General features: G+C 36.4%; 1 protein-coding gene across 4 annotated transcripts in view; it reads right to left on the reverse strand.

Moving 5' to 3' along the window:
• LOC123557586 (uncharacterized) overlaps nt 1–12,205 on the reverse strand; it is an 80,347-nt gene extending 68,142 nt beyond the window's left edge. For 2 of the 4 annotated variants that reach the window (XM_053543909.1, XM_053543907.1), the window contains exons 1-6: nt 11,585–12,202; nt 6,817–6,947; nt 4,901–5,041; nt 3,963–4,084; nt 1,878–1,924; nt 1,297–1,400 (exon numbers count right to left, since the gene is read on the reverse strand). In XM_053543909.1, the coding sequence (XP_053399884.1) occupies nt 1,297–1,400; nt 1,878–1,924; nt 3,963–4,084; nt 4,901–5,041; nt 6,817–6,947; nt 11,585–11,666 (627 nt within the window). In that variant the 5' untranslated portion in view covers nt 11,667–12,202. Of the gene's footprint in view, nt 1–573; nt 706–1,296; nt 1,401–1,877; nt 1,925–3,962; nt 4,085–4,900; nt 5,042–6,816; nt 6,948–11,584 lie in introns of all 4 variants that reach the window. The other 2 variants (XM_045349139.2, XM_053543908.1) reach the window with 2 other exon arrangements.
• Nucleotides 12,206–19,528: the final 7,323 nt, after the last annotated feature.

Here is a 19,528-nt window from a genome sequence, read left to right on the forward strand (position 1 = left end):
TTTAATATACAGTAAAGTTTTATTACAGGAGGACAAGTTAATGCCGTGCCTGGATTCTTGTAGTTCATAACTTTATTTAAGCTTTATGAATCACTCAAATTCTTACATTGTAGAAACTTGGTGTGCTCTAAACTTTACCGAATACATAAAGTACTGTGCTTATTGTTTCATTAAGGTAGAATGCGACACTTTCGATTAACGTCTTGAAATTTGGCTTGTGTTAAGTTGACTATATTTCAAACAAGGTGCATTTTATTTTATACAATTAAACCTACATGTATCTTGTCAAAATGAAGCGCAAATGCACGAAGAAAAACGTAGATCAAACAACGCAAGCGGAAGGCAGATTCAAAATAGATACGTCACTATCATGCGAAGTTGCTCCGGGTGGAGCCAGCTAAATAATTTATGAAAAAATAATTCGGCGGAACTTGTGAATAAAATGGAACGTTTCATTGACCAAGTAAACTATAAGTGTTTTAACAGATTGGATAGTTGTCTTTAACATTACGTTGCTTGTAATCGTAATACAAATTCAAAACAATTGGAACATTATAATTAGATTTCCGATACCTTCGGACTGGGTGTGTTTTTCCTTGGTTTCTGATATGAATCCAAGTCCGGAGGCGTCACAACAGAAGGCGTCAGACTGGTGTCAATAGAATTTGGCACAGAAGTCAAAGAGGATGTTCGTGAATCCCATCGCTATAAAAAGAATCACATTGTTAAACCTTGACGTTATTATTTAGGAACTACAGAGAATTGATATATCTTTTCATAACGAATCCAACTTCAAGATAAAAAAAATAACGATATTGAAAGTTACTTCATAAAAAATGAATGAAGCCAGATCGCTATTAATTAAAAGTTATTTATCCAACATACACACCACCACCACCATCACTACCTAAAATACTTTTTAAAAAATGGGGAAAAAAACACTAAAGGCTTAGAAATACGCTTTGAGAAACAAAAATGAAACAACACCAAGTCTTAGAAAGAAAGAGTTGTTTAACAAGAAAATTGAACAGCATGTAAAACAAAAGGACTGCCTAAAGGGGCCCCACTTCCGGACAGTCAAACGCCTTTAAAAACGGAAGTGGAGCCCCTTTAGGCAGTCTTTTTCCGGAATTCAATGTTTATATCAGTATACTGACACTTGTTTCGTAAAGTAATATACATGTTTTACATGCTGTTCAATTTTCATGTCAAACAACTCTTTCTTTCTATGATTTGGTGTGGTTTGATTTTAGTTTCTCAATGCCTAATTCTAAACCACAGACAAGCACAATTTACCTTATCGGGATGATCATAAAAATGATGATAATAATGATGATGATGATGTTGATGTTTCAGTCTGATGTTTTCTGCAGACACGGCTCGCTTTGCACCCCTTTTCTCTAAAAAAATACAATAAGACAGAAGTACGGTTACAGATTATGGCACGTAAAACGTTGCTAAATTTTACATCAATGTTATTATTATTGTTTATTCGTTTAAAGTAAGTTTATTAATAGGCTGATCACAGCCTGCAATGTTCGCTATTCAGTTAGTAAATTTTCAGTGAACACCCCTTCGAGTTATAAATGGTACTGCCTAAATAGAAAGATAGGCCAGTCCATTTTTGAAATTTAGCACAGCAAATACGCAGAAAATGAACTCGATAGTATCCGAAAGTGTCGGTGGCAGTTCACTGTATTTACTTTTAATGAAATCTCTCTATATATGGACAGTTTCCAAATGTTTAACGACACCATTTGACAAAAAGGCTGGGCAATGTCCCAAGCTGGTTATGAAACTGAATTTTTCAGCAATATTTTTTCAATCTAACTTAACTGTTATCTATGACTTTAAGTCAATACAAATAAAACTCTTACTCCTTAAGGCACTAAATCCACGCTGTCCACGGTCGAGAAGTCTTTTCCTGAAGATTCAGAAAATACAGTAGTCGTTCTACAGTAAGACCAGATTATATATAACTTTAAGGAAAATATCAAGTTATACGTCAGATCATCACAGTGAAAAAAGTGTATGAAGTTTTAATTCTTCTGATAATAAAAATCCTGAGATAACAGCTTTGTTACATAGAAAAACTTAACAACAAGAGGGTCATGATGACACTGGATCGCTCACCTGAGTAATATGAGCCACATGTTTCAAATGTCAAACTGATGTTAATATATTACGAATGTAGGTCAGTAGGTCACTGAAAGTCGGTTTTAAGATCGGTGTGCAAAACTGTATATATCTTTAATAAAGACAAGAATGTAGGACAGTAGATCAAGGTCACAGTCAAGTGACCCCTAATTACTTGGGGTCATCAGGTAATTATAATTAAACCGTCTAGGAAACATGATCACATAATTTTTGAAATATATTTCCTATATAACTCATATAAAAACTGAGTGACCCCGGGGCGGGGCTTTAAATGGACCCTGGGTCATGATTTGAACAACAGTAAAGGACCGCTAGACAATGCCACATGTAAAATATCTAAGCTCTGTGCCTCTCGGTTTCAGAGAAGAATATTTTTTTATATTTTTCTTATAGAACTCTACATAAATTCAAGCTATTTGGTTTATGTGGGTTCTAATATGAGATGAGCGCTGAATATATATATAATAATATATTAAATGACAACAATGAAGGCGGGTGACATAACAAAGGGTTCATGGGAAGGGCCAATGGAGAATATTAGTATAACTCTGGATTATAGCAAGTGATATGACCTACAATAGTAATATTACAGCTTAGGAACTGACTACTGACTACTACTAATTGCTAACTATGTGACAACAAATAGTTTCTAATACAATACGTTCCTGAAAGTATTAGATAGGTAAATAATGGCGTCTGAGACATGTTTCATGTAAATAATATTATTTGCGTCCTATGACAGGACCGTGGGGCGGGACCAATATTGATCCTGGGCTCATAATTTGAACAATATTGGTAAAAGTCCATTAGACAATGCCACATACCAAATATCTAAGCTCTTCAGGTTTCAGAGAAGATGTTTGAAATATACAAAAAAGTCATATAGAGAAAATATGTCCCGCCCCTGGTAGCCATGTTTTTAACGAAATAAAATGGCTTAAGCAATCAATTCTACAAAATATTTTTGAAATCGGCTAACAGTTTCTGAAAAAAAGATTTTTAAAGATTTTCCTTTTGGTTACCATGGCAACCACAGTTCTGAATAGATTTTAATTCTTTGGGCAATTTTGAAAGGGGGTCACCCTAGAATCATTTCTGTTAAGTTTGATGTAAATCTGTCCAGTGGTTTTGAAGAAGAAAATTTCTGAAATAGACAATATAGCCATATAGGGAAAATAAGCCATGCCCCCCACCCCCACCCCCCGCCTCCCCAGGCGGTCACGTTTTTTTACTGAAATAGAACGGATTAAGCAGTTTTGGTAGTACAAAATATTCTTGAAATCCAGCCAACAGTTTTTGAGATTTTTAAAAGATTTTCCTTTCGGTTGACATGGCAACCACAGTTCTGCGTGGACTTTAATTCTTTGAGAAATTCTGAAAGGGGGTCACCCGAGGATCATTCACGACGGACACCAAGCGGTAACAAAAAAAACTGCTAAGTAAAAGTAGAGACATGATTTTGTAAAAACATAGAGTTATGGAACCTGTGCAATGTTAGTCAGTTTATCACAGTGGATGAGTGTGTGAAGTTTCATTCCATTCCCGCTAGCGGTTACTAAGATACCAGCTTACATACAAAAACTTAACTAAATCGGGACTCCGACGCCGACGCAGAAGCAGACGCTGACGCAAACGCATGGGTGAGTCCAACAGCTCTAACTATTCTTCGAATACCGGATCAAAAAAGGAACTGAATCGTAAAACGCTATTAAAATTACATATGTTATTATCTTTCTCAATTCCGAGCCATTATCAAACAAATGTGACGTTAGATTTGAAAATCCAACCATGTTTTATGTTCCTACCTTAAGTTCGGTTCCGAGTCATATTTTATGAGCCGTTTGTAGCGAACATTGGCTACATATCTCAAAATGTCGTCAAACATTTCTTTGCCAATTTTTATGATGTATCTTCGAGGTTTGGTTGTCTGAAGCAAAACAAATTCATTAACTTTCGTTTAAACAGTAGCTATATAACAGAAAACAGAGGATTTGAAAACAAGAATTCGAAGAAGACTTATATGAATGTTGAAAGTTAACTGGCGTTGTTGATCTGACGAGATTTTCGAAGCGATAATGAAATGAAATCAACAAAGAAATGAAAAGAAACCTGCATTCAACAGTTGTACTAAAGCCCATGACATGGACGCTGTCAAACAATCCAACATATTAAGATAAGCGATTATATCGTGAAACGTCTAAATAAATTGAGATTAGAGCCCAATGTATTGGTGTTTCACTCCTGACTCGCTAATGAATCAGGAAGCTTCAGAAAGTCTTACATAGCTTGTGCTAACTGTAACTACAAAATTCGTGTTTTATCGCCCGTAAGAATCGAGTATTTTCAACTGTATTTCTGTGGAGAACGAGCCGATCTAGGTTATAAATAAGTGTTCGATAAGACAAATCAGTTACAGGCTTTGTTTAATAGTGACCCTCCATGGAACATGTGGGGTCAGTATAATAAATATGAGAACATGGCTAACGCCTCGAAGCCCATTTATCACACTGACCCCATTTACTTCCGTGGAGGGTCACTAGCAAATACAATAATTAATTATGATGGGTAACCAATGGCAACCATAAATATGCAAACAACACAGAACTGCTCGAAACACCAAGAGAATCTAGTTTGGCCTCAGCTGTTGGAAAGTTACCAAATGATATAAAATGTGCAAATACGACTTAAAACAACAACAGAAGTAAGAAAGAACGAAAAATAAAATAATATGATAAAAACAAACCATTCGTCCTGTATAAAGTCTCACTGTGTAGAATCTGTTTTCATGTCGGATATCTAGGGGTATGCTCATCACACGTCCTGGCATATAGCATTCCAAACCACTCGTTCTACATCGGACACCAACCAACACATAGTCGCCGATCTAAATGCATGAATTCACATATTTATTATCCAATTTGTGCATTTAAACATTTTACTGCTAAATTTCTATAATGAACTTGTCTATCTTTCAATTTGGTCAGTACCATGAACTGGTAAAAGAGGTGCTAACCAAAAAGATACTGATGAATCGCGAACAGTGCAGATCTTGATCTGACAGCACGGATGTGCAGGCTGATCATGATCTGTACTGGTCGCAAAGGCAGAATCAATCGTGTCCAGCATGATAAGGGTTAAAGAACAAAGTATATTGTTTTAAATGACAATTTGAGGTAAGAGACTACCTTTTGCAAACGGTATACGGTGCTCCAGACTGGTCGACTAGACCACCTGAACCAGACCAGAAAGAAAATGCCATTGTACATGGTATATCCTACCCCTAGGTATAATGTAACAGCTCATTAAAGTGTTCATGGCACTGTGAGTTCTACTCACTCAGTAGTATTCTCGACACTGTACATATATCAACACACTAAATAGTGCCCACAGCACTGTGAGCTCTACTCGATAAATGGTATTCACGGCACTGTAAGCTCTTCTCACTGAGTAGTTTTCTCGGCACTTTGAGTTCAACTCACTTCACTGTGAGTTCTACTTATTAGATAGTGTTCACGGCACTGTGACCTCTTTCTTACTGAATAGTGTTCTCGTAACTTTGAGATAAACTCACTTAACAGTATTCACGGCACCCTGAATTCTACTCACTCAACAGTGTTCACGGTACTGTAAACTCTTCTCACTGAGTAGTGTTCTCGGTATTTTGTGTCCAACTCACTTCACAGTGTTCACATCACTTTGAGTTCTACTCATTAGATAGTGTTACGGCACAGTGAGCTTTTCTCACTGAGTAATGGTCTCGGCACTTTTAGTACAACTCACTTAACAGTATTCACGGCACTGTGAGTTCTACTCATTTGATAGTGTTCAATGCACAGTGAGTTCTGCTAAAACGATTTTACGGTACTGTGAGTTTTACTCGCTTAGTAGTGTGTACGGCACGGTGAGTTCTTCTCCCTACTCACTCAGTAGAGTACAATGCACTGTGAGTTCTGCTAAAAAGTGTTAACGGCATTGTGAGTTCTTCTCCCTACTCACTAAGTAGAGTTCAATGCACTGTGAGTTCTGCTAAAAAGTGTTTACGGCACTGTGAGTTTTTCTCGCTTAGCAGTGTGCACGGAACTGTGAGTTCTTCTCCCTACTCACTAAGTAGAGTACAATGCACTGTGAGTTCTGCTAAAAAGTGTTTACGGCACTGTTAGTTTTACTCACTCAGTAGTGTGCACGGCGCTGTGAGTTCTTCTCCCTACTCACCTAGTTCTACTCTTTAAATAGTGTTTACGGCACAGTGAGTTCTACTCTCTGAGTAGTGTTCACGGGTTTGTGAAATCTACTCGATAAGTAGTGTGCAGTAATAAGTAGACGAGAGGTACTCCTTTTAACAGCTGCTTTTAACAGCTATCGTATATATACTTAAAGACATATCTCTTGAATGATATATACAAGCATAATGATATTTTGAAAGTGTGTTACCACCAACAATCTGTTTTGAATAAATACTTGCACACATATAACATGGATCAATGCACCACAGATTGCACGAGCAATATTAGGCGCATACCTAGTATAATAATATAAAAGATTAAAAAAGAATAAGGTTTTTCGTGCAATGTTTTTTCTTCAAATACACGCAAAAATGCACCATTTGCCGTTCTCACATAAAAAAATAATCAAGGAGAGGATATATATTATATACCTTACCTTTAACGTGGGCCATGGTACAGCGCCACCTATGTTGATCACGTGATTAGTTGGCACATCTTGTGGTTGGATGTTGTAGAATATAACACGATGAGAACCTTCTTCTGGTATGATGCCACTTGTAATAAAACCTGTTAAGAAAGTGTACAGAGGATATGTGTGTAAGACCAAACTATCTTTCGCCAAGTAGACATTTGCTGCAAAATTTTACGCAACAGTTGAAAATGTATGATCATTTTTGTTCATGAGTGAAATTTATTTTGACTCAATATAGTTTATTCCACGTCTTTTTAAGTGGTTTTATTTATACCTTACCCAGTTTTTGGTTGTGAAATAGTGAAAAATTTACTGTTTAATACCATATGTATTTCACTCCAGTTTCCAACAGTAATGAAAGATAGGGCAATAAGTTCATCGTACTTCCCATAATGTAGAACACGGCTTACTCATTGAGAGATGAGTACTGTTCAATGTCATTATTGTTTTAAATATGTTGTGCAGTCCAGGACGGTATTGTTAAACAAGATGGTCATGATGGCCCTATATCGCTCACCTGAGTTTAGTTGCTTGCTTGAACAAATTTCTTTGCTAAAGCTTCAAAAAAAAAACAACAAAAAAAAACTAGGTAAGTAGGTCATGGTAAAGATTATTCAAGATAACGACTGAAATCTGTTAAAAAATTATACAGGTGGTCCAAATCTCCTTGCTGTAGCTTCAAGAACAAAAAAGTTGATCAGTAGATCAGGGTTAAGAATACTAAATGAGTAATGAAATCTGTATCAAAAATTATACATGTGGTCCAGATTTCTATGCTGTACCTTCAAAAACAAGAAAGTAGGTCAGTAGGTCAAGATTAAGACTATTCAAGATGAGTATTAAAATCTGTATCAAACATTATACAGGTGGTCCAAATCTTTTTGCTGTAGCTTTAAAAACAAGAAAGTAGGTTTTCACTGAGTGATATTCACATGTCCACGATGAATATTGTTAAATGTGCAATGTAACTCCTTGGTCTCGCTAAGTAAAGTCCATTGCATAGTCACTAATGTTAAGTGAACAGTTTAGTTCGTTGACTTCATGGAAAAATATTCGTTGGATACTAAATTATATGTACTTAAGTAATGTTAGTGGTGATTTTCGTTAAGGTAATTCTGCACCTTTGATAAACCAGAAATGACGGCGTCACGTCATTTATCCGGAAAACGTAAAATAAACCTACGGAAATGAAAATCATTTTGGCAACCTGTGAGTAAATTTATTACAATATGGCACTATTAATATCTTTCTAAAGTTAAAAAATAATATGATAAAATATTTGACACACTAAATGAATGAAAATGATGTCTAAAAATTAACTTGAAATGTGCGGCTCATTTTGATCAAGGGCATATATCTCGGAGACAAGCAAACAGACCTACACATTGCACCATAGTATAGGCCATATGTTTATTTATAACTGTCAGAAGATTTACTGAAATGTACATTGTAGAAAAAATTCTCTTCGCGAAAATGTTATGAAAGTTATGATATTTCAACAGACTCCCGTTATGAAAAATTGCGCGAAGTCCAAAATTTTTCAAGTAAGTCTAGCAAAAGCTCAAGCACATGACCCTATCTCCTGTATGCCCCCGAAGGTGCGCATATTAAAATCGCACTGTGTCTTTCAACATTTAATTTATCAAACCCGTTGAACAGAACTGATAAAATGCAAGGCAGAGGCTCGCATTTTATAATTTTACTCAACTCGTTTAATAAATTCGATATGAAAAGACGCTTATGTAAATTAAATATCCTTTGACGTTGCGTACGTTGTTGGCGAACATCGGAAATTTTTCAGTTTCGTTCACTTCAATGTTTCATGAAATTCGTTTTAGAAGTACGGTTGTTTATCTTCTTATATCACAAGAAAGGCAAAACAATTTCCCTGTTAGTAAATATGATCGCATTTACGTTTAACAATTAGTAAAAATTTAATTCGACATAGAATCATAGAAAACAACATTAAAACGTCATGTAAGATGTAACAGAATTCACCAATGCGCATTATTTAACGGCTTGGTAAATTCATAAAATTATTTTTTTCCGTCAACTAAGAAGACTCGGTGACGTGACGTTAACTATATTTGACGTCATTGCAGTCATTTGCTGTTCAATACTTCCTGTAACAAACAGGAAGCAAAAGACAGATCCAACTTAAAACGTAAGATTTAATGTCTTCCCTCGACAGGATTTGTTAAAATTTCTGTATTTTCTTTAACTATTGTATGCTTTCTATAATATTTATTTTGACAAAAAGTACATAAATTCTACTTTTGAATTAGTAAGTTTTTGTCGTATATTGACTTTGATAATAGCGTTTAATATATGTATACTTTAATCTAGCCGCGATGTCACACGTGTCAAAAAATGCAAAAAATAAAATTACGAAGTTGTTACGTGCCGAAATATTTAAAGAAATATGTATTTGTTTACAAAACAGCGACTACAGTCTGAAAGTACATACAATTGTCTGCAAATTGATATGCATAAGTCTTACGTTGAATATGAATTAAATTTAACACATGAAAATTGCAAAATCTTGCCGAGATGTCACAGCCGTGAAATTAAAGTAACGTCGACATTACGTTTGAAAACTAAATAATGTATATATATTTCAATTGTATCTGAACACCGCAATATAATTCACTGTCTAATAAATAATTATATTGAATAAATATTATATAGTTAATCTATATCAAATATTTCCTTAAATATCGAAACGACATGATTTATGAAAACTGTAGTCCAACCTCTCCAAGTAATCCCTTTAACGTCTAAACGGCTAAAAACGGCGATAACGTCAGTTACGCTAATGTACGCCAACAATGAGCGTAACGTCTTTATGCGTCTTCTTGGTAGCACACCTTTACTCTCCCGTTAAACATGAAGGTTAGACGTGTACTCTTCAAGTATCAGTTCGAAAGAATTTTCATTTAGTACCGAATATGTTTCGGACTTGTGTTAGATCCAACGGTACTTATTTGGACTCAACAAAACTCATCTTAACTATTCCTACTTTTTTGAATAATCAGTAGTTTTTATAACTTTTCGACTTTTTATCATTTATTAATTGCAAATGAATATTTGCTAACTGACATTAAAAAGGATTTAGCCGCATGTTTGATCCCTGACAACGCTGTTATGTTCGTATGATAATCTTGTTTTTATATTTTCCAACATATAAAATAGATATTTATTTTGTATTACCTGTTCATTCTAAGTTAACATTACATTGTATTAAGTAACAATGTGAATAGAAATTGAAAAAAAAAATACGAGCAGAACAACAACAACAACAGCAATGATAATAAGAATATAATAATAATAATAATAATAAACGAGGTCATCTTCTAACCACAGGCAATCATCCTATGAAGTTTGACGACTGCATGTCCAAACATAATTAAGTGATAGGACACCAATGGTCTACAGCACAGATCGGGGTTGAGGCGTTTGTGTGTTTCCCGGGGGTGGGGGTGGGGTGAGAAAGGGGCATAATAATGATAACAAGAGCACCGTAATGCCGAGCATATATACACCCGAAGGTATGACCTTTGACCGCTAAGTGTTACCTTGACCTTGAAGCGAGCCACCCGAAACATGCGCTCTGCACGTAGTCTCGATGTGGTGATCATTCGTGCCAAGTTTCTTTAAAATCCTTCAAGCAGTTCAAGAGTTACAGAACGGATACGAAACAAAGTCATATTACATTTGAGCCCCACCTTGACGTTGAAGCAAGCCATCCAAAACATGCACTCTGCACGTCTTCTCGATGTGGTGAACATTTGTGTCGAGTTTCTTCGGAATCCTCCAAGGGGTTGGAGAGTTACAGTGCGGACACGAAATTGCTAACGGACGGACGGACGGATAGACAGACACCGGCGTCATAACATAATATGTCCCTTCGGGCGTATAAAAATCAACATGACATTGGTTTTCATATTCTCCTCTATAAGCTGTAACAAGCGCATTTAGCCTTTCTTTAATCTTGCCATGTCCAATAATCGATTAATTGATCGAAGTTTTCAATGTTTTTTTTTTTTTTTTTTTTTTTCAGTATACCCTACCCGAGTTTGTATGTAATTTTTAAAGGTTTAGATTAGGGAAACTTTGGATCATATTCGTAAAGGCCGTAAGATCCGGGAATAAAGGTCGGACAAGGCCGAAAAATCTGCGTTCTCGGGTTTTCAGCAAAAGAACAGGAAAGCACGTGTTTCACTTCGTTTTGCCATTGTTGATGAAAATGCAGTAGCTACTGAAGCCCCAAACCACTCTAAATTAACTATCTGTTCTGATTCCATGCAATAACCCCTACGTTGCATGTTATTTTTCAAGATACAGTTATGGATTCGATCGAAATTTGAACTTGTACGAACACGCATCCGTGCAGCATATTTCATATAAACTGCTAAAGCATCTGAAATTTTAACCAAGTTTACAGGTACGGAATGGAATATTTAGATTCTACTAGTACTTTAAAACCGCCATATCTATTTTACTTAGTTTATGTTCTCGAGTGGGTGCCACTAAATATACACGTGCTCACTGGAAATAGTGAAAATGAGAGAAAAATGAGACACGATTTCATGGATAGATAACAGGCAGTCATATTGTTACTCGACTTGACCTATTTGTATTTTACGATTCATTACTGGATTTCATAAAATTATCACCAAAGTTGAGCATTGCCCTGCAAATGAAAAATAAATAGATCTACGGCATAATTTACCTGCGTAATAAAATCCATCTGTAACGTTCCTTGCAATCACCGTCAAATTTCTCGTGCTACTCGTGAGTCCAATATTACTCATCGCTCGATTTCCCCCGGCTTGTCAATACTTGAATGTCGTCTGCATCGTCTTCAAAATTTGCAGCCTCGTCTTACTTTTTTTATAAAAAAAGGTTGAATATTTAAAAACGCACGCACAATTCAACCGAATGTGTTATTTTGAAAATAAACGCATAATTAAAGTCAATAATCAAATCGGCAAGCATGAACATTTATTTGTATATATCCAGTTTTACTGATAAGCGAAAACTTCTGAATATCCTGCCAAGGTCGATTTGATAATTGATATCTTTCAACTCTTGAGCAACTGCCGATAACCACCAATTCAGTAGTTCAACATTTACATAATTTGCACAAGGGCGACTTCTACCGTCAGGCCTTGCAAAATTGAAAATAAAACTGAAAGAACTTCCATGAATTTCATAAAAATCGTTAAGGTCTTTCCATTTAAATAGAAGCTAAACACAATGTAGCTGAATTAGTTTCCGATAATGATATTGGAATATAACGCGTTTTTAAACTATGAAATACGTGATTCTTTAAACCACTTTGAAAAAATAGTAGTGATTTAAGAATGTTTGAAAACTGAATACCATTGTGTACTGAAAACGATACTTTAGTGTAATGCCATTGTCTTTAAAACAATGAAATACTTTGAAGCATGTGCATGTATTCAGTTCATTTAATAGCCACGTTTAAAGTAGTTTAAATTAATTAAAAAATAATTTTCTAATTTTTATTTCCTAGCCTTGGAAGTCGTTGATAAATTACAAAGTACCCAATACCCCTGCCTTGTAAATAATCATCCCTTATTTAATGCGACATACAGGTCCACTGGGCTGGGTGCTTTATTGTGTAATTTACTCTTTGTCTTTGTTATAACCATGTCTTTGCACATGTCACAATAATAAAGAAATTTCTTATCTTATCTTATCTGATCACAATACTCAGTTAGCGCTCATTAGTATTAACTGGGATTGATCGAGTTATTGGTATAAATTACACACTAACTTGCCAGTCAGTCGTGAAATCTGTTTCCCGCGGTCCAAGAGTTTTGACTATTGACCAGCAAGTCATGCAATAAGTATTTTTCATATTATCTCCTTCTTGCTTTGCTTTTAGCCCAGTTAATGTGTTGACCTACAGACCGATCTATTGGATCAACTATTGAGTCATGTAATAGTATTATGTCAATTCTCCGATCGAATTGCGAGAAAGGTATATATCCTCTTTTACTGTTTGCCTGACCCGTTGAAGAAACTTTAATAACATGTCATATTAAGATATTATTGGTATTTTTGTTCATACGAAAATTCTCAATAAAGCAAAATAGGAGTATAGTATACCCGGTCAAGAATGCAAGAGGGGATACAGAAGTGCTGTGTCTGTCCGTCTGTTTATTCATCACGCTTATTTGTCCACAGTTTAATGTTCAACTGAAGTGCAATATATCTCGATTACTTTTCATATTACTCCCTTTTGTATTTTTCTTACAAACTTTGCAACTAATGGAGGGAAGCTTAAAGCGACTCTTCCACACTTTTTCAGGCAAACATTTTTTCTCTCTCTCTAGAAACCTGTGAAATGAGGGCTGTGTAGAAGTTGCCATTTTGTACAAACTTACTGACACGTGATTTTTGCAGGAAGTGAATTACCAAACATTTTGTGAAGTGGGTAAACCATTGCAACACTTCAAAAACTTTAAATTTGTAACATTCACCTGCAACTATTGCTCATTTTGAAAGTTAAATGAGAAGTCAAATGACTAGAAAAGAGCGTGCAGACCGTTGGCGTTAATGCACAATAATCTTAGAGGATCATCTAATTTTCCAAGAACTTTAAAAAGAAACGGAACTGTATACAGGTCGGCAGTTTTTTCTGTGAACACTAATGTTATCGTCTGTGAGATGCCAGTGCTGTTATCTGTAAGATTTTATTACTGTTGTCCGTGAGATTCCAATGCTGTTATCTGTCTGTAAGACGTTATTACTGTTGTCTGAGAGATTACAATGCTGTTATCTGTTAGACGTTACTACTGTATTCTGTGAGGTACCAACATTTGCTGTTTTCTGCAAGGCGTTATTACTGTTGTCTGCGAGATTCCAATGACGTTATCTGTAAGACGTTATTACTGTTGTCTGTGAGGTTCCATTGCCATTACCTGTAAGACGTTATTACTGTTGTCTGCGAGATACCAATGACGTTATCTGTAAGACGTTATACTGTTGTCTGTGAGGTTTCATTGCCGTTATCTGTGAGACGTTATTACTGTTATCTGCGAGGTTCCATTGTCGTTATCTGTGAGACGTTATTACTTTTGTCTGTGAGGTTCCATTGCCGTTATCTGTAAGACGTTATTACTGTCATCTGTGAGGTTCCATTGTCGTTATCTGTGAGACGTTATTACTGTTGTCTGTGAGATTCTAATGCCGTTATCTGTTAGACGTTATCACTGTTGTCTGTGAGATTCCAATGCAGTTATCTGTAAGGCGTTATTACTGTTGTCTGTGAGATTCCAATGCCGTTATCTGTGAAATGTTATAACTGTTTTGTGTGAGATTACAATGCTGTTATCTGTAAGACGTTATTACTGTTGTCTGTGAGATAGTAATGCTGATATGTGTAAGGCGTATTACTGTTGTCTGTGAGATTCCAATGCCGTTATCTGTTAGACGTTATAACTGTTGTGTGTGGGATTACAATGCTGATATATGTAAGACGTTATTACTGTTGTCTGAGAGATTACAATGCTGTTATCTGTAAGACGTTATTACTATATTCTGTGAGATACCAATGCTGTTTTCTGTAAGGCGTTATTACTGTTGTCTGTGAGATGTCAAGGCTGTTATCTGTAAGATGTTATTACTGTTTTATGTCAGATGCCAATGCTGTTATCTGCAAGACTTTATTACTGTTGTCTGCGAGATGTCAATGGTGTTGTCTGTAAGATGTTATTGTTGTCTGCGAGATGTCAAGGCTGTTATCTGTAAGACGCTATTACTGTTGTCTGCAAGATGTCAAGGCTGTTATCTGTAAGATGTTATTACTGTTGTCTGCAAGATGTCAAGGCTGTTATCTGTAAGACGTTATTACTGTTGTCTGCGAGATGTCAAGGCTGTTATCTGTAAGATGTTATTACTGTTGTCTGCAAGCTGTCAAGGCAGACGTTATTACTGTTGTCTGCGAGAGGTCAAGGCTATTATCTGTAAGATGTTATACTGTTGTCTGAAAGATGCCAGTGCTGTTATCTGTAAAATGTTGATACTGCTATGTGAGAGCTCATCTGATTTTTTAAAAGAAATCTACAAGGTACAGCGGGCCTGCCCACTTAGCTCAGTAGGTAAGAGCGTTGGTCTACAGGATCGCGGGGTCGTGAGTTTGATCCTCGGGCGGGGGTTACATGACTTAAATACTGTTGAAAAACGGCATTAAACCCAAAACAAATAAACAAGGTACAGCCGTCGCATTATTGTTTTTGTTTAGGTTAGGTTAAGGTTCACTTTTCCTTACAAACTATAAGATCTATAGCTTTGAAACTTCATCCGCTTGTTTTATCATCATTTCATTTTTAGGTAGGCGAGTTGGTAGTACAAGAACCATAACTCACTTCATTTTGTCAGAATCATGATCCTTTACTAGTATGTAGTTAGAAAATTATAATTGTTTCGTTAAAATTTCTTGAGCACAAAGGTTTAGGTGAGCTATTGTTTTTATCCTATGTCTATTATGCAAATGGGAAGCTTACATTTGTATACTAGATTTAAAATTGCTTAATAACCTTAGACTCAGAATTGCCAACCTCAGAGCTGCACGAGGATCTGAAGGAAGAAAGTTCGTCTGAAGTTATTTACCCTCCACTTGCTGATTTGTGTGAAGAAGTTGTCAGTGGTATGTGGCAAGTTCTAGTAAGAATCTTGGAAAACTGAGTAGTCTGACCGCGGAAACAAACCTGGAATTTAAAACCAAACCAAACCCAGTTGGCTGGTTGGTCAGGTCAGGCTGTGTCGGGTCAGGTCAATCAACAAACTATGTAATCTAACAAGAGGGCCATGATGGCCCTATATGGCTCACCGGAGTTTAGTTGCTTGCGTGAAAAAATTCTTTACTGAAGCAGCAAAAACAAAAACTTTGGTGAGTAGGTCATGGTAGAGATTATTAAAGGTAACTACTGAAATCCGTTAAAAATGGTACAGGTCTCTTCGCTGTACCTTCAAATACAAGAAAGTAGGTTAGTAGGTCAGGATTAAGAATATTAAAGAGGAGTATTGAAATCTGTATCAAAATTTATTAAAATGGCCAAAATTTCTATGCTGTATGACGAAGGGCTTTCCTTGTCGTGCCCGAAGGCTAGCTCAACCCTTCTGCCAAATATTTATAGTTTACTGGTAGATGTGGGTTCGTCTTGGGATGCTACACACCTGGGATTACGAATATTTATTCCCAGAACAATCACTGAAACAAAGCAATAATTATCTTAGATAATATATTTATTATTCTTATGTAAACTCTCTATATATGCATTTACATCAAGAAGGCAAGTGCAGTGAAGCATTTACATTTATACAATACATTGAAATTCCAAATATACATGTACACTTGATGTCCTAACAATATTACAAGAAATACTAATTTTAGAACAATTTACATCAAAGTCATAAAAACTAATACACTTATAAATAAGCTCTGTATCTAACGAAGTAAAAGTACTAACCTGAAACAAAGCAATAATTATCTTAGATAATATATTTATTATTCTTATGTAAACTCTCTATATATGCATTTACATCAAGAAGGCAAGTGCAGTGAAGCATTTACACTTGCTCTCGATTATTGCAATACAAAGACATAGATTAAAGATTAGTACAATTCAGGTTGGGACCGGGGTAGACAAGGATAACGGTAATTTATTATGTCAAGTATAGGGTTATAGGATGGAAAAGATGTACGGATTTATAGTAAAGAATATTTGGGTGAAATTGTTACACTGAATCTTAAAAGGGGTGTACTCGATTTAATTACAACAAAAACAATTTTAATATGCTTTATATTTTATTTAAGAAGATGTAAAACAATTAATTTCAGAACAACACTGTCATGCCCTATGACATACTCCCCCTGCTTTAACAAATGTCGTCCCCGACATTTAACTCCCAGAGCTGAAAGAAAAAAAAGCTTAAGTGTACAAGTATGTGATAATTAAAAACAAATAAGATTACACATGATATATCACTACTACGGTATTTGCATATACAAGTACATTGCAGTACCCTAAAATGACGTGCTTTTGTGTCAGAGACCTAAGCTGCAATCTACATAAGACATACTGGTAGAAGAAGGTCAACTAGCTCAAGGTAAGTATACAAGGTAAGTATGATTACTACTTTACCTAAAACTTGTCTACTAGATCAAGGTAAGTATACAAGGTAAGTATAATTACTACATAACCTAAGCCTTGTGTTACTACTAGTACTTGAGTGCTAATTAACTAATTACCGAAGGTAAGTATAATTATACTATATATAGGTAAGTATATGTACTATTAACACATCTAACTAAATACAGTACACAATATCATGTCACTGGTGTACGTGGTAGCTGGAAAAAAAAAAAACATCAGTGATATCGAGCTCAAATATCATTGAATTTCCAACAGGTAAGTAGCAATCATATAATACAACAATCATTTGCAGATGCAAATTTTACAATTACAGGTAAGTACTTATTCATGATCCACAATTTATCCAAGGTAAGTATCTACCTTATGGTTGTACTTATAACAATGTAATATGTTCTAAGAACATATAGATACATATACTTACACATTTTAAACATTAACTAATGCAAAAGTGAAATATACTCATTGTGCACACATACATGTAGTCAACAGAAATAAAACATTACTGACTAAAAGTTACAACTAAAACAGATAACAATCGTCAGTCATACTGCTGCCTCTTATTAATACGTAACAAAGTCCCCTCTGTTCATCCAATAAGGCTTCTGTCTTTTCCTATTTGGTCGCTTAGATGGTGTTGAAGCTGTTTCCGCTGGTATTTCCGATCTCACTACATCACGCCGAGTCTTCTTGCAGGAATTACATATTTCTGTCCATCTCCTACTGGTATGTGGGAAGGAGACGCACTGTTGGTCTCTTCCGAAGTAGGTGTTGTAGTTGGTGCTGTAGATAAGGTTTCAATGTTGTCTTCAACATCCTCGGAAGTGTTACCAGAAGGAAGGTGGTCATCGGGATCGTAGCCATCTGCAATGGACATGAAGGGAAGGAGAAGGTTTCGGTGTAGAATCCTAGATTTCTTATACCGAGCTCCTTCCCTTCTGACCTCGTACACGGGAATGTCATCGTGTACCTTGCGCACAACTACGTATGGTTGCTGCTCCCAACGATCAGCTAACTTCTGTTTTCCTCTGATCGATACATTGCGCACAAGCACAATATCTCCCGGATGTAGGACCGAACTTCGAGCCTTCTCGTCATATACCGACTTATTGGCTAGTCCTGCAGTCCTCGCAGTTTGGCGGCCTTGTCATATGCGAGCTTCAGACGGTCGCGCAGCTTATTCACGTACTCAGTTTGTGATGCAGCTGAAATATCATCAGCTGGTAGCCCTAGAAAAGCATCAACTACTAAACGAGGATGCCTCCCAAACATTAGAAAATACGGAGAAAACCCCGTACTTTTATGATGGGTTGCATTGTACGCATGTACAAGGGTGGGTACATGCGCCCTCCAGTCGGACTTTTGATACTCCTCTAGGGTACCAAGCATCTTTAGTAACGTCTGATTAAACCGCTCGACCTGTCCGTTACCCATTGCGTGGTAAGGCGTGGTTCTTGTCTTTTTGACGCCTGCGATGTTGCATAGTTCTTTAATCAGACGAGACTCGAAGTTCGGACCCTGGTCACTATGGATGGGACGCCGGAAAACCATAATGCAGTATGAAATTCTCAAAAAGAATCTTGCTGTTGTCCTTGCTGTTTGGTTCCTGGTAGGATATGCCTGTGCATAACGACTGAAGTGGTCCGTTATGACCAGGATATCCTCAAAGCCTCCTTTGCTTCTCTCCAAGGACAAGAAATCCAAACAGACGACTTGCATTGGTGCCGAAGACTGTATCGGGACAAGTTCAGCTTTAGAAGAAAGACTTTTCCTTCTAATGCACCTTCCACAGTTTCTAACTTGGTCCGCCACAAATGTATCTAGACCTGGAAAGTAAAATCTTTCTTTAAATAGTGACGTTGTTCGGTCTCTACCCTGGTGGCCCAAATCGTTATGCAGAGCTTCAAAGATATCGATTCGCAGATTGGTAGGCAAGACTAACTGTAGTCTTTCGTGTCCATTAACAAGTGATTTTCGAATAGTACACCATCTTTAAGGATTAGTTTTAACCAATCCCTTGTATATGCATGCATTGGTCCATCTGGCTTAGCCGGTTTGGTACCATTGTTAAGATGGTCAATTATTGTACTAATCAATTGATCCTGTTTTTGGGCCTTTTTCCAATCTTTAGACGACAAACTATAACTGTACAATAAGTCATCTGGAATCGAATCTAACTGTTCGTTTGAAGTTACATCATCGGGCATAGAGAGGGAGTCACTTAAAGCACCATCAGTAAGAGCTGATTGGATAACTGCTTTAACAGCGTCTCTGGGGATGGTTGAAAGGTTCTCCTTTTCCTTCATACGAGATAGGCTGTCGGCATCCGTATTCTTCGACCCAGGTCTGTATTTCGGTACGTAGTCATAATTTGCCAAGGAAGCAAGCCAGCGGTGACTAGTGGCATCAAGCTTAGCGGTGGAACTTACATAAGTTAATGGATTGTTATCCGTCACAAGCTCGAACTTCGCCCCATACAGGTAGTCGTG

This window comes from Mercenaria mercenaria, chromosome 5 (genome assembly GCF_021730395.1).
Source record: "Mercenaria mercenaria strain notata chromosome 5, MADL_Memer_1, whole genome shotgun sequence".
NCBI lineage: Eukaryota > Metazoa > Mollusca > Bivalvia > Venerida > Veneridae > Mercenaria > Mercenaria mercenaria.